The sequence below is a fragment of the Oncorhynchus kisutch genome, linkage group LG9 (assembly GCF_002021735.2).
Source record: "Oncorhynchus kisutch isolate 150728-3 linkage group LG9, Okis_V2, whole genome shotgun sequence".
In the NCBI taxonomy this organism is placed as follows: domain Eukaryota; kingdom Metazoa; phylum Chordata; class Actinopteri; order Salmoniformes; family Salmonidae; genus Oncorhynchus; species Oncorhynchus kisutch.
The window spans coordinates 32031148-32047282 of record NC_034182.2 but is presented as its reverse complement, the minus strand read 5'-3'; the positions used below and the strand labels follow the sequence as shown (position 1 = coordinate 32047282).

Here is a 16135-nt window from a genome sequence, read left to right as displayed (position 1 = left end):
TCTCTCCCGTTCTCTCTCTCGTTCTCTCTCTCGTTCTCTCTCTCGTTCTCTCTCTCGTTCTCTCTCTCGTTCTCTCTCTCGTTCTCTCTCTCGTTCTCTCGTGTTCTCTCTCGTTCTCTCTCGTTCTCTCTCGTTCTCTCTCGTTCTCTCTCGTTCTCTCTCGTTCTCTCTCTCGTTCTCTCTCTCGTTCTCTCTCTCGTTCTCTCTCGCTGGCGCCGCGTTCGCTTTCTCTCTCTCGCCGCGCTCGCTCGCGTTCTTTCTCTCTCCGGTTCTCTCTCTCGCTGGCGCCGCGCTCGCTTTCTCTCACTTTCTCTCTCTTGCTGGCGCCGTGCTCGCTTTCTCTCACTTTCTCTCTCTTGCTGGCGCCGCGCTCGCTTTCTCTCACTTTCTCTCTCTTGCTGGCGCCGCGCTCGCTTTCTCTCACTTTCTCTCGCTGGCGCCGCGCTCGCTTTCTCTCACTTTCTCTCTCTCGCCGCGCTCGCTCGCGTTCTTTCTCTCTCTCGCCGCGCTCGCTCGCGTTCTCTCTCTCGCTGGCTGCACTCTCGCTCTCTCGCTGGCGCCGCGCTCGCTCTCTCTCGCTGGCGCCGCGCTCGCTTTCTCTCACTTTCTCTCTCTTGCTGGCGCTGTGCTCGCTTTCTCTCACTTTCTCTCGCTGGCGCCGCGCTCGCTTTCTCTCACTTTCTCTCTCTCGCTGGCGCCGCGCTCGCTTTCTCTCACTTTCTCTCTCTCGCTGGTGCTGCGCTCGCTTTCTCTCTCGCTGGCGCCGCGCTCGCTTTCTCTCTCTAGCTGGGACGGCGCTCGCTTTCTCTCTCTCGCTGGTGCCGCGCTCGCTCGCGTTTTCTCTCTCGCTGGGTCCGCGCTCGCTCGCGTTCTTTCTCTCGCTGGCGCCGTGCTCTCTCTCTCGCTGGCGCCGCGCTCTCTCTCGCTGGCGCCGCGCTCTCTCTCGCTGGCGCCGCGCTCTCTCTCGCTGGCGCCGCGCTCTCTCTCTCGCTGGCGCCGCGCTCTCGCTGGCGCCGCGCTCTCTCTCTCGCTGGCGCCGCGCTCTCTCTCTCTCGCTGGCGCCGCGCTCTCTCTCTCGCTGGCGCCGCGCTCTTTCGCTAGCGCCGCGCCCTCTCGCTGGCCCCGCACTCGCTTTCTCTCTCTCGCTGGCGCCGCGCTCGCTTTCTCTCTCTCGCTGGCACCTCTCTCGCTGGCCCCGCGCTCGCTTTCTCGCTCTCGCTGGCCCCGCGCTCGCTTTCTCCCTCTCGCTTGCCCTGCGCTCGCTTTCTCGCTCTCGCTGGCCCCGCGCTCGCTTTCTCTCTCTCGCTGGCGCCGCGCTCTTTCGCTAGCGCCGCGCCCTCTCGCTGGCCCCGCGCTCGCTTTCTCTCTCTCGCTGGCGCCGCGCTCGCTTTCTCTCTCTCGCTGGCGCCGCGCTCGCGTTCTCTCTCTCTCTCTCGCTGGCGCCACGCTCGCTTTCTCTCTCTCGCTGGCCCCGAGCTCGCTTTCGCTCTCTCGCTAATGCCACGCTCGCTTTCGCTCTCTCGCTAATGCCACGCTCGCTTTCTCGCTCTCTCGCTGGCGCCGCGCTCGCTTTCTCGCTCTCTCGCTGGCGCCGCGCTCGCTCGCTTTCTCGCTGGCGCCGCGCTCGCTCGCTTTCTCGCTGGCGCCGCGCTCGCTCGCTCTCTCGCTGGCGCCGCGCTCGCTCTCTCTCTTGCTGGCGCCGCGCTCGCTCTCTCTCTCACTGGCGCCGCGCTCGCTCTCTCGCTGGCGCCGCGCTCGCTCTCTCGCTGGCGCCGCGCTCGCTTTCGCGCTCTCTCGCTGGCGCCGCGCTCGCTCTCTCGCTGGCGCCGCGCTCGCTTTCTCGCTGGCGCCGCGCTCGCTTTCTCGCTGGCGCCGGGCTCGCTTTCTCGCTCTCTCGCTGGCGCCGCGCTCGCTTTCTCGCTGGCGCCGGGCTCGCTTTCTCTCTCTCTCGCTGGCGCCGCGCTCGCGCTCTCGCTGGCCCCGCGCTCGCTTTCTCCCTCTCGCTTGCCCTGCGCTCGCTTTCTCGCTCTCGCTGGCCCCGCGCTCGCTTTCTCGCTCTCGCTGGCCCCGCGCTCGCTTTCTCGCTCACGCTGGCGCCGCGCTCGCTTTCTCTCTCTCTCTCTCGCTGGCGCCGCGCTCGCTTTCTTGCTCTCTCTCGCTGGCCCCGCGCTCGCTTTCTTGCTCTCTCTCGCTGGCGCCGCGCTCGCTTTCTCTCTCTCGCTCGCGCCGCGCTCGCTCTCTCGCATCATGGATGTGTCTGTTTGTTAGCGTTTGCCTAATTTTGCGCAACAGTAAACAAGCCGGTCCCTCATCTATATGAAATGTGTAGGCTGTGTGCATGTCACCTTCCATGCTGTCCTGATCCTTTCTCAGAGAAACAGTAGTAGTTTGTGGCTGGTTTTGTGTTTTTGGAGTGCTATATGTCTGAGAGTTAAATGTAGTTTGTGTTAAATTGACCTACTACGCGACCAACTGAGAGCTCACAGAACCTTAATTCACAGGGAAACTAACTTGTTTGCTCAACCTCCTGCTGAATCGAGAGCAAATTAACAGACGTTTTGGCTAAGTCCAGCGACGTTCATCTTGTGCCTGTCTCGCACTTTGGGACCCTCTGAAAGAGAAGCGTGGATAGATTGATTGGAGCAACCTAATACTAAAGTCATGTTAATTGTTCTTCTAGAGGGCTGCTTTGGTGGCTTTGAGCAAGGTAAGACAAAAGCCCCTAAAGCAGAGTGGCGGTGAGATTTACCGCCACTCTTCTCTCTCTCTCTCGAGCGCTCTTCTCTCTCGAGCGCTCTTCTCTCTCGAGCGCTCTTCTCTCTCGAGCGCTCTTCTCTCTCGAGCGCTCTTCTCTCTCGAGCGCTCTTCTCTCTCTCGAGCGCTCTTCTCTCTCTCGAGCGCTCTTCTCTCTCTCGAGCGCTCTTCTCTCTCTCGAGCGCTCTTCTCTCTCGAGCGCTCTTCTCTCTCCTCTCTCTCGCTCCTTGCTCTCCTCTCCTTTCCTCTCTCTCGCTCCTTGCTCTCCTCTCCTCTCCTCTCTCTCGCTCCTTGCTCTCCTCTCTCGCTCGCTCGCGCTCCTCTCGCTCGCTCTCCTCGCTTGCTCGCTCGCTCTCCTCGCTTGCTCGCTCGCTCTCCTCGCTTGCTCGCTCGCTCTCCTCGCTCTCCTCTCTCGCTCGCTCTCCTCTCTCGTGCGCTCTCCTCTCTCGCACGCTCTCCGCTCTCTCGCGTTCTCGCTCTCCTCGCTCGCTCTCCACTCTCGCTCGCGCTCTCCTCTCTCGCTCGCGCACTCTCCTCCCTCACGCTCTCCCGGCTCACTCGCCCTATTCCTCTCTCTCGCTCGCTCTCTCTCTCTCTTGGACTCTCCTCTCTCTCTCTTGGGCTCTCCTCTCTCTCTCACTTGGGCTCTACTCTCTCTTGGGCTCTGTCGCTCTCCTCTTTTTACAAGTGTCTACTTTTTTGCCGGACAACGACAGGCAGAGAGAAAAGCCTCTTGATTTACAACAGAGGCCTCTGACCATGCATTTGATGTCGATGAGACACCCAGACAGACAAACAGGCTGTAAACGCTCCAGAGGGAGGGAGGGAGAGAATCAAAGATTCTCGCATGACTCCCCAGGACCACACAGGGGGCTCGGTTTTAGTGCACCCCACTTGCCAGCCTGACACTTGGCAACTTCGGGTGGGGGGGGGTGTAGAGTGTGTGTGTGGTAATGGACATTTGTTGACACTTCCACAATTGGAATGGAGATGCCTTGCTGCACACCTCACAAGCCAGACAGGAAACGGAAGTCATGCAGTGATCAACACCTGGAAAATGTCCAATCAAATTAATTACTTCCATTTGTGACCTCTGGAAAATAGTTTTTCCTCTCCATTCAGGCTCTAAATCCACAATTTCTTTGTTTCAGCTGGTGTGTGTGTGTGTGTGAGAGACGGCCCTATCAAGCCCTTATCAGCTGAAAACATTTTGCACTAGCCATGTCCTGGCTGTAAATCACTGCTTTGTGCTGCCTTGGCTTGGTTTTTCCAAGGGGTCATCTGAGTGGAATGTAAACAAATTCATTCAGATTAACTTTAATGGCTCCTTCAAATGTCCTTTTAGGCCACCCTCCAAAGAGGATTAACTTAATGGTTAATTATTTTCCCTTTCTCCTGAAAGGAACCATCAGCTTTAGCCCCTTTTGCGCTGACTTAAAATAGCTGGCGAAATGTACAACTATTTGTTGTAGAGCGACTTGGATATAGAAGTTGGTGTATTCAGTGAACTTCTGGTGACATTTGGAGTGCAGTATTCTATGCACACATGTACCTCCCTGTACTGGGCCCAATATCACCGAGCCAGTGATACGCACCGGAGTGGAGAGCGGTGGATGGCCTCGTCCACTGGTCGTCGCCGCTGTGGAGGTGGGTGAGTGCTATGGTCCTATGGTTTCTCTCGACTCACCCGGTTCCAGGATAGATTTTGACTCTTCAAACATACCAGAGTCGCTATATGCGATCCCTGACTCTGCTTCTGGTACGCAAGCTATTTTAATTAGTTCCCCGCATCCAGTGCAGGCGGGAGGGATTGTTAATTGCGCTACCGAACTGCCCCTAATCAAAACGAAACAAAACGGCCTAAACCCAGCCGTCAGAAAACACAGAACATTTTACTTTTTTCAATGTGTCAATCACTCTCGAGTCATCTGGGACCCACGAGCTAAGCCCAAGGGACTACTAGGGGGGCACTTGAACATTCGTAGTGTCATTCCAAAAAGTGATCAAATTCAACATCTACTCACAGACTCCAACCTTGACTTTCTCTGCCTCTCAGAGACATGGCTCCATAAACACTCTCCATGTGCTGCTTTGGTTGTGCCTGGCTACAATGTTTTCAGGAGAGACAGGATTGAGGGAAGAGGAGGGGGTGTGATGATTTACATTAAAGAACATATCCGATGTAAACAAATTGAGTGGTCATGTGATAATGAACTAGAATGTATCGGCCTGAACGTTACACTGTCTCCCCAAATGTCTTTTACCCTCATTGGAATGTATAGGCCACCTTCCACCAAAAGTGTGTTTTTTGATCAGTTTAATACCATGCTTAGGGAATGTGATTTTGGGAAAGAGGTCATCTTAATGGGAGATTTTAACATTAATTATGAAGACAAGTGTTGTAGGAAAACCCTCAAACGGATCACTAATACCTTTGACCTTACACAGCTAGTTAAAGGGCCAACCAGGGTGACTTGTTGCTCTAAAACACAGATTGATTTGGTGTTCAGTAATAAACCAGAGAGAGTGACTAAATCATTCAATATGGTTACTGGGCTGTCTGATCATAATCTGACACTTATAGCCAGAAAGCTGTCTAAGAGCAGGTTTAACCTCTCTACTGTTAGAAAGCCAGATCAACTCAGAATACCTAAGAGTGAATAAAATAATTTTGAAAAAGCAATAAAGGGAATAAACTGGAATGATCTCTTGTCCTATACAGACGTGGAAGCTGATAGTCAGGTTTTTCTATCCACAATCCAGACTACAATAAATGGCTTCCTAAAGAAAATCAATCCAAACCTGGCCAAAAGAGCACTCTTCCTTGGCTAAATGGAGAAATCTGGAAATTGATGAAAGAACGAGCCCTAAAATCTAAATTAGAGCATGACAGACGTAGGTTTACCATGTTGAGAAATAAGGTGATGAAAGAAATCAGACAGGCCAAGGCAAACTTTTTTATTAACATAATTGGTGAAGCAAAGGGAAATTCTAAATTGATATGGGAGAATCTAAAAAAGTTAACAGGGAAAGACCATAGTAACACTGCAAAAAGACTAGAAATCATGGTGAATAACAATCTAACACAGGATGCAGTCGAAATAGCAATAGCCTTCAATTCCTACTTTATTGACTCTGTCAGGGTACTGACACAGAACCCCTCCACTTGTTTCTTGGGCTCAGTGCTAGTGAATGACACTCAACCTAAGGGAGGTTTCTGAGTCAGAGGTGAACAAGGTGATTAGCTCACTAAAGAACTCTAAAGCCAAATATGTGTTTGGGATGGACTCTACCTTTCTTAAAAACTACAAAGAGTCACTCATTGGCCCCATTACTAAGGTCACCAACACATCTATTGGTCTCGTTGTGTTTCCAAGGGTATGGAAGTCGGCCATAATAACGGCCATCTTTAAATCAGGCGACCCCGCTAACGTGAGTAACTACAGGCCCATTAGTATATTACCTGTGGTGTCAAAGGTTGTTGAAAAGTGTGTAGCAGAACAACTGATTGCCCACCTCAACAACAGCCCCTTCACATTACACTCCATGCAGTTTGGCTTCAGAGCGAAACACTCCACAGAAACGGCCAACTGCTTTCTTCTGGAAAATGTGAAGTCCAAGATGGACAAAGGGGGTGCTGTTGGCTGTGTTTCTGGACCTAAGGAAGGCTTTTGATACTGTTAACCATGAGATTCTCATCACAAAATTGTCCAAGTTCAACTTTTCCCCTGATGCCTTGAGATGGATGAAATCATACCTTGAAGGCAGAACTCAGTGTGTCAGAGTGAGCAATGAGCTGTCGCCCACTCGTAGCTATGATGTGGGCGTGCCCCAAGGGTCAATACTGGGGCCCCTCCTGTTCAGCCTGTACATTAATGATCTGCCTTCTGTCTGTACTGGGTCTGAAGTTCAAATGTATGCAGATGATACAGTGATATATGTGCATGCAAAGAGCAAACAACAAGCTGCACAAGAACTCACTACTGTAATGGTCCAGGTTACAAAGTGGCTCAGTGACTTTGCATCTCAATGTGAAAAAAACTGTTTGCATGTTCTTCACAAAGAGGGCAACAGATGCTACTGAGCCAGATGTCTATGTGTCAGGGGAGAAGCTCCAGGTGGTATCCGATTTTAAGTACCTTGGCATCATACTTGATTCCAACCTCTCTTTTAAAAAGCATGTGAAAAAGGTAATTCAAATAACCAAATTCAACCTAGCTAATTTCCGATTTATACGAAATTGTTTGACTACAGAGGTAGTAAAACTGTACTTCAAATCTATGATACTCCCCCACTTAACATACTGCTTGACTAGTTGGGCCCAAGCTTGCTGTACAGCATTAAAACCTATTCAGTCTGTCTACAAACAGGCTCTCAAAGTGCTTGATAGGAAGCCCAATAGCCATCATCATTGTCACATCCTTAGAAAGCATGAGCTCTTGAGTTGGGAAAATCTTGTGCAATACACGCATGTCTTGTATTCAAGATCCTCAATGGCCTGGCTCCCCCTCCACTCAATATTTTTGTTAAACAGAAAACCCAGACATATGGCAGCAGATCCACAAGGTCTGCCATGAGAGGTGACTGTATAGTTCCCCTAAGGAAAAGCACCTTTAGTAAATCTGCATTCTCTGTGAGAGCTTCCCATGTCTGGAATACACTGCCATCAGACACACACAACTGCACCACATATCACACTTTCACAAAATGCTTGAAGACATGGCTAAAGGTCAATCAGATTTGTGAACATGGTCCCTAGCTGTGTGTTGCCACTCTCCATGTTGTCTGTTGTCTGTAGCTTGTGAGGTGTGGAAACACTTTGTTGCTTTTATGAATTTTGTCTTGCTGCTTTTTGTTTTATGCTGCTCTGTCTGTATGCTATGTCTTGCTTGTCCTATGTTGCTATGGTCTATATTGTAATTGTTTTTAATAACCTGCCCAGGGACTGCGGTTGAAAATTAGCCGGTTGGCTAAAACCTTTACTGAAATGTTGATTCATGTGCACTGTCCCTGTAAAAATAAAAATAAACTCAAACTAAAATGAGTGTCAGTCAGGATATGACAAGGTGTGCTCTCATGATGATCTATATATAGTTGAAGTCGGATGTTTACATACACCTTAGCCAAATACATTTAAACAGATTTTTTTTCACAATTCCTGACATTTAATCCTAGTAAAAATTCCCAGTTTTTTTTTTCAGCGTTTATTTCTTTCATCACATTCCCAGTGGGTCATAAGTTTACATACACTCAATTAGTATTTGGTAGCATTGCCTTTAAATTGTTTAACTCGGGTCAAACGTTTGGGGTAGCCTTCCACAAGCTTCCCACAATAAGCTGGGTGAATTTTGACCCATTCCTCCTGATAGAGCTGGTGTAACTGAATCCGGTTTGTAGGCCTCCTTGCTCGCACACACTTTTTCAGTTCTGCCAAAAAATTTCTATAGGATTGAGGTCAGGGCTTTGTGATGGCCACTCCAATACCTTGACTTTTTGTTTGTTGTCCTTAAGCCATTTTGCCACAACTTTGGAAGTATGCTTGGGGTCATTGTCCATTTGGAAGACTCATTTGCGACCAAGCTTTAACTTCCTGACTGATGTCTTGAGATGTTGCTTCAATATATCCACATAATTTCCCTTCGGGATGGTGTTCTACAGCTTGCAAGCCTCCCCCTTTTTCCTCCAAACACAACAATGGTCATTATGGCCAAACAGTTCTATTTTTGTTTCATCAGACCAGAGAATATTTCTCCAAAAAGTATGATCTTTGTCCCCATTTGCATTTGCTAACCGTAGTCTGGCTTTTTTATGGCGGTTTTGGAGCGGTGGCTTCTTCCTTGCTGAGCGGCCTTTCAGGTTATGTCGATATAGGACTTGTTTACTGTGGATATAGATACTTTTGTATCGGTTTCCTCCAGCATCTTCACAATGTCCTTTGCTGTTGTTCTTCATCTCTAGAAGACAGAACGCGTCTCCTTCTTGAGCGGTAGTCCCATGGTGTTTATACTTGCGTACTATTGTTTGTACAGATGAACGTGGTACCTTCAGGCGTTTGGAAATTTCTCCCAAGGATGAACCAGACTTGAGGTCTACAATTGTTTTTCTGAGGTCTTGGCTGATTTCTTTTGATTTCCCCATGATGTCAACACAAATTGACTCAAATGATGTCAATTAGCCTATCGGAAGCTTCTAAAGCCATGACGACATTTTCTGGAATTTTCCAAGCTGTTTAAAGGCACAGTCAACTTAGTGTATTTAAACTTCTGACCCACTGGAATTGTGATACAGTAAATTACATAATCTGTAAACAATTGTTGGAAAAATTACTTGTCTCATGCACAAAGTAGACGTCCTAACCGACTTTCCAAAACTATAGTTTGTTAACAAGAAATATGTGGAGTGGTTGAAAAATGAGTTTTAATGATTCCAACCTAAGTGTATGTTAATTTCCAACTTCAACTGTAGCAGAGGTTCTCAAGCTGTGGGGCGTGGGATCAAAAGTCATCTTTCCCAGTGGAGACCAGCGATCAATATATTTGAATTGGTTTGTATTAAACCAATTTGATGACATTTAATCTGATGGACGATGGTCTGACTCCACACAGAAAACTTGAGTTGTTGATTAACGTAATGTGTCTGTCTGCGGCATCTCCATTGGGATTTGTTTAGACTGTGTACTTGTCTGGCCCCAGAAACGTATTGCCTTTGCATGTGGGAATGGAACAGAATCCCCTTTTTATTGTGAGCCTGCTGCACAGTTTACCTGTTGTTGGCTGCCTTCCTGCCCAACTGTGTTTGTGAGGTGTGAATATTGTTCTCAGCCGAAAGCATTGTAAATCTATCGTCATTATGGTTGTGTGTGTGTGTGTGTGTGTGTGTGTGTGTGTGACAAGCCCAGATTTACGGGGGGGAAAGACTGTTAAGCCCATCAGGGACTAACTTTATTATCTCAAATCGCCTCACGGTGTGAAGTGACACTTACTCAGTCAATTCAATTTCAATTCAATTTGAAGGGCTTTATTGGCCTGGGAAAAATGTTTACATTGCCAAAGCAAGTGAAATAAACAAAACATTTACAGTAAACATTACACTTAAAGAATAAAGACATGTCAAATGTCATTGTCTATATACAGTGTTGTAATGATGTACAAATATTTAAAAGTACAAAAGGGAAAACAATCAACATAAAAATAGGTTGTATTTACAATGGTGTTTGGTATTCACTGGTTGCCCTTTTCTTGTGGCAACAGGTCACAAATCTTGCTGCTGTTATGGCACACTGGTATTTCACCCAGTAGATATGGGAGTTTATCAAAATTGGATTTGTTTTCTAGTTCTTTGTGGATCTGTGTAATCTAAGGGAAATATCTATCTCTATGGTCATACATTTGGCAGGAGGTTAGGAAGTGCAGCTCAGTTTCCACCTCATTTTGTGGGCAGTGTGCACATAGCCTGTCTTCTCTTGAGAGCCAGGTCTGCCTTTGGTGGCCTTTCTCAATAGCAAGGCTATGCTCACTGAGTCTGTACATAGTCAAAGCTTTCCTTAATTTTGGGTCAGTCACAGTGGTCAGGTATTCTGCCACTGTGTACTCTCTGTTTAGGGCCAAATAGCATTCTAGTTTGCTCTGTTTTTTTGTTAATTCTTTACAATGTTTAAGTAATTATTTGAGTTCTCTCTTGATTTGGTTGGGTTTAATTGTGTTGCTGTCCTGGGGCTCTGTGGGGTCTGTTTGTGAACCGAGCCCCAGGACCAGCTTGCTTAGGGGGCTCTTCTCCAGGTTCATCTCTCTGTAGGTGATGGCTTTGTTATGGAAGGTTTTCTGGATTTTGATAATTAGCGGGTATCGGCCTAATTCTGCTCTGCATGGATTATCTGATGTTTTACGCTGTACACAGAGGATATTTTTTGCAGAATTCTGCATGCAGAGTCCCATTTGGTGAATTCTTGGTTGGTAAGCGGACCCCAGGCCTCACAACCATAAAGGGTATTTTTTGCCAGATCCTAATTGGTATGTTGAATTTTATGTTCCTTTTGATGGCATAGAAGCTATGCCATCAGTAGACAGTAGACATTTGACTTCAGATTCTCTCCCTCTACACCTTTGTGGTAATTGTATGCTCCCCTAACTGGACTCATTGGCTGCTGATGGCATCACTGTCCTCTCTTAGTGTTTTGTGCACACTGTGTTTGCACCCTACGCAATAGGCTTTGTTCACTCTGCGATCGCTGGTGTTACCATGTAGTATATCTCTAATAGTTTATGGGTCTCTTATCCCTCTCTCCTTTTCCCAGTCGGAGCAGCCCAGTCCGGCCAGCTCCAGTTCCAGCTCCAGCTCAGGCTTTGCAGCCAGCCACAAACGGCAAGGTAACACCAGAACCTATGCATACACACTTTTCCACAGATCACCCAGAAATAACTATACATTTTTGGGGGGATTGGTCATGACAAAAAGGGGGTATTACATTTTGAATCACTTCCATGCATGTGTTTTTGTTCCATGGACACAGTGGCCGAGTTCGTCCGCAGGAAGGTAGGGGCCGTCCCTGGCACAGCCCACACAGGTATACTCTCACTTAACTACAGTCCTTGGATGGAATCAAAAGACTAAGCATGATGAGTTGACAGTGAAATGTGTATATAAAGTTGTGAGCTCCTCTTCACTGACTCTCTCTCTCTCTCTCTCTCTCTCTCTCTCTCTCTCTCTCTCTCTCTCTCTCACACACACACAGTGTTAGGTCCCCTTTGTTCGATAATCCATGACCTGCAGTCGGAAGACAATGAGGATGACTCGGAGGACGATGACGACATGGACTCTGACCTGGAGCGACCGGTGCACACGCACATGACACACCGCCATCGCCGGTAGTTAGCGCCTGGCCATTGTCATGGCCCTTCTGGCCCCTCCCGTTGTCGTGTTCAATAGGGCTGTAATGAACTGGCAACTCGGGTACCACCTGCTATCGTTGTGCCCTTGGAGCAAGGCTCTTTATCTAAAATATAGTTTCAGGGACACTGCTCTGACCTTGTGCTGCTCCTAGGTGTGTGTGGTTGTACGATTGGATGAAAAACAACCTCAGACTAATTTCTATTTTGTATTCTAATTCTTGTCATCCTCTTTGTCTGCAGGGTCAGCTTGAGTGACGGCAGTGAGAGCGAGAACAGCTCAGCCCCCTCTCCCCACTCTCGACACGAGCCCCCTCCTTTACTGAAGACCAGTAATAACCAGGTAAGACCAGGGGAAATGATAAGCAGTTGTCAGAAAATCAACTGGTATCCCTGATGTTGAATAGTTTCACATCCTAGAGTAGCCAAACAATAGTTCCCAACCACAATTAGTCCAACGAAATTGACCGAATACGTCCCCCCCCCCCCCTTTTTATGTAAATATGTTTATGTAAATACTGTATTAGCATACACACTGCTGGGAGGAAACCTTCTAATGTGTAGTTTGCCATTTTGCTCCTCATTATGAAAGTGAACACGGATGTTATTGTTATCCAATGCTGCTCGTAGGGAAACATCTGTCGTATTAACATCCCGTAATTCCCACGATTCATTTCCCTCATACGCCAACCACACTGTTATGTAAATAATGACTGTTGTGTGAACAAATCAGCGGTTTTCCAGCGGGCACGTATGGTAATTCCTTATCTGGGTTGTATTCCTTATGAACAAAACGGAAGCAAACCGGTTGAAACTGGAATGGTCCTTCTTGGACTAGTCCAAAATAAACACTTATTTGGCATTGCGAAATGTTTTGCTACGTTGTGTATTAATGAATACAACCCTGATGTCTCGCAGATACTGGAGGTGAAGCAAACGAAGCAGGATAAGAATAAAAACATTGACTGTGACAAGGTGAGTAGCTTCCTTGCAGTTGGGTCTTACGTAGATTAGGTCATACCAGTGGAGTTACATTGGGTGTAATCTTACACTGAAGAAGTCTTCATGTTCACCAAGGCTCATGTAAATGGACAGGAGACAGACACTCTTCCTTGGCCATCCAACCTTTACTCTCTTTGTCATAGTCCCAGATGGTGTGACTTAACAGGCCTGGGTCAAATACTTGAAGGTATTTGAACTTGAACTTGAAGGTTTGCTTGATTTAGCTTGAGTTTGCACTTTTGGAACTATTCAATTGGTATCTCACTCACTCAGGCTTACCTGGATGAGCTGGTGGAGCTACACAGACGACTGATGACACTGAGAGAGAGGCACATACTACAACAGGTGAGGTTTAATACTGTGTGTGTGTGTGTGTGTGTGTGTGTGTGTGTAGTACATGTGTTTTCAGAAAACAACCTGTTTGCAGTTCATGTTTGCATAGATGTTACTTGCTAGGGTGGTTTTGTTTGGGCTTGTATGTCCAACAACTTCATACTGTATGTTACTCGCCACATTATAGTCGAGGACTTCATCTATGTGTGTCTGGAAACGATAGATTATTTGGTTAACCTTTTTTCCACTCCGCCTAAGAGCAAATGTCCTCTTGTTTATGTTCACAAGGCCTATCATATGACCGCATTAATGGCGATTCCCAGCCGCAGTTGCCAAGGAGCGGTCTCGCTCTTCCTCTTTCTCCTAAAGAAAAGTTTGGCTCCGAGCATCGGTGGAAAAACTCATCCCCAAACAAAATTAGCAAGTGGCGCGCTGACTCGTGGCGTAATCAAACTAATCCTCTGAGCGTTTAGAGTTCAGGGGGGGCGTTCCACGTCCTCAGAAAACGAGACATGGGAATGATTAACTTTCCAACCTCCCAACACTATTTTTCCTCCCCAGTCTCTCTGTTTAGGAAAACCACACATGTAAAAATGGGCTTATGTCATTGTGGAGTCTTTTTAAAGTAGATTGTCTGTCTGCCCATGGGAGATTTTTTTGTTGTTGTCATTGTGATGAAAACCAAAAATGGGGACTGTGTTTATATCCAATAGAAATTAATCTGTCATGGCAAATGGAAAATGGAAGTATCAGCCAAAATGCTGTCCTACATGACCAAAACCAGGTCTGACAATCTTGGTGTGGTTCCATCTCTGCGGATACAAGCGGGGGGAGGGGGTTGTTGCGACTTGACTTGCAAGCATCTATCTGCTGTGTCATTACAATGGGTGGAGTCTCCCTGCACTCCTGAATCCGGTCTGCGCTCCGAGGGAGAAGGAGAAATGTGTTCCATCCGATAGTGTGAAACGGATCAGGTTTGGGTCCCCATTACGTTACAACACTGCTGTTGCTTCATCAACAAATACACACGAGTGCCTGTAATTACCACGAGGAAGATGCGCATGCGCACACACACACACACACGCCTATCGGAGGAGAACTAGAACCAATAAGACACCAGCCAAGGAAAAAGTATAATTCCTATTTGGGTTTCTCCCTCTCTAATACAGGGTTCTGCATGTGAGGGATGGGATGGAGTGAATTAGGGGGGTCCCCATTCCAAGTTCAACCGACACTAGCCCACCAACCGCTCGATGACATTACCCACAAATGTGTTTTTAATAAGTATTGTGTGAGGTCCAACATTATGACTAGGCTGCTCTCTAAGACAGTAGTGCACATACAAACTAACTCAGCTGCTGGTCAATATAGTTTAATATCAGCTGCTTAGACATACTGTATTATCCAAGCAACATTCCTCTTTTGTTTTAGGAAGAGGAGGACATGCATGGAATATAATTGGTCTGTTTATGTTGAATGTGGAAGATTCAAAGAAAAAAGAAAATAAATGTGTAAACTTTCTCCATTCTTGCTGGGATTTGGGTTTACATACTGTAGTCTGAGTGTTAACTGACAGCTTTTCTTGTTGTGCCTTCTCTTGCCTCCCAGATTGTGAACCTCATCGAGGAGACTGGACACTTCCACATCACAAACACAACTTTTGACTTTGACCTCTGTTCCCTGGACAAAATCACGGTACGGAAGCTCCAGAGTTACCTGGAAACGTCTGGGACGTCATGAGGTCTGGAAGCAGCAAGCTGCCAGGAGGAAGAACTTTGGATTCTTCCTCTTATTTGTTTTTTATTACTTGAACTTTCTCTGCGTTGCAAAAAAGACTACCGGCCGGCCCCTGCCCTGGGTCTTTGTGCCTGGCGGTTATGGTCGCGCCACTCTACTCGTTGGAACCTGGCTCTCCACATGACCAGGGTAGCCCGCGAGCGACACAGACCTGAACGGCGTGTCGCATCACCCTTGAGATGAGTCCTGTCGACCAGGAATATCACCCAGAAAGCCTTGAAAGAATTCCACAGTTAACAAAACAAACCGGAGGAAAGAAACGGAGACCTTGCTCTTAAAAGGAATGTGCATATTATTATCATGTATGTGTGTAGAATCTTTTGTTCTTTGTGATGAATGATGCATGTTCAACACTGCCTTACCACATTTGTCAGTCTTTATTTATTGAGTTTGAGTTTCAGGTGTGCGTGTTAATAGTAGCAAAACAGAATTAGTCTTGTGCAAGCACTTCACAATATGCATCTCTCTGGCTCTGGAAGGATGGTGGAGCAACGTTGAGATTTCAATTATCTCATGTGACGGATCAGTCAATCGTCCCTCTCTCTATGAGGAATTCTGCCTTCTCAAACGATATGTTATCAGTGCCCAATTGTACAAGCTGAGACCAATCGTGGACTCACAATTGTATTAATTGCATCAATTTATATTCCATCTAGGCAAATTTCAGAAGTGTGCTGCATGTCGTTTTTACAAGCTCTCGCTTGTATTCCGCAGCTCTTGCTGTCCACAAGTTGAAACCAAGTGTGTGTGTGTGTGTGTTTGATTGACCAATCTATTGTCAGCAGGCCTGTGCTAAAAATGAACCATTTTGAATCCTGGAATTTTGATGGAAGAAATGTACTCAAAGACATTGAATCTTATTTATTTCACGGGGTCCTTGGTTGCCAAATCAAAGTTGTGCATTAGAATTGAGAAAAAATAGAACTGAGAAAACATGTTTTTGTTCACGTTGTTCTGGAGGACATTTTCCTTTTAGCTAATCTGAGGAATTAATGTTGATTTGGTTTAGTCTGCCGAGCGACGCCACAATGGGAATAACAGTGGTCGTAGCTACTCACTGGGCCACACAAAGGCAGTATGTTGTGTTTTGCTTGACCCATGTCTGCCTTAAGTTCTTGTGTATTCTTAGGACATACAATAAAATGTGTATTTTGTACAGATGAGGACATGTGCAACCTGTGGTGAAAGCAGTTATTGGCACGGTGTGATTTTTAAATTTGTCTTTTTGTATGTTGTTGCAATGTCCTGTTGATTAACTTGCATTTTTGTCCCTAATTTCTCCAGTTTAATTTCTAAGCCCAAAGATGTTTGTTTTGGTTGGGATGTCATGATGTAGTCTTTATTTGCATATAAACTGTATATGT

The 16135-nt window shown here is 46.9% G+C and overlaps 1 protein-coding gene across 5 annotated transcripts in view; it reads left to right on the top strand.

The window, feature by feature from the left end:
• The window catches only part of LOC109880994 (protein AF-9), a 72603-nt gene extending 56671 nt beyond the window's left edge, over positions 1 to 15932 (top strand). For all 5 annotated transcript variants that reach the window (XM_031832430.1, XM_031832428.1, XM_031832425.1 and 2 more), the window contains exons 8-14: positions 11048 to 11120; positions 11264 to 11317; positions 11486 to 11618; positions 11883 to 11982; positions 12558 to 12614; positions 12915 to 12986; positions 14583 to 15932. In XM_031832430.1, the coding sequence (XP_031688290.1) occupies positions 11048 to 11120; positions 11264 to 11317; positions 11486 to 11618; positions 11883 to 11982; positions 12558 to 12614; positions 12915 to 12986; positions 14583 to 14714 (621 nt within the window). In that variant the 3' untranslated portion in view covers positions 14715 to 15932. The remainder of the gene's footprint in view (positions 1 to 11047; positions 11121 to 11263; positions 11318 to 11485; positions 11619 to 11882; positions 11983 to 12557; positions 12615 to 12914; positions 12987 to 14582) is intronic.
• Positions 15933 to 16135: the final 203 nt, after the last annotated feature.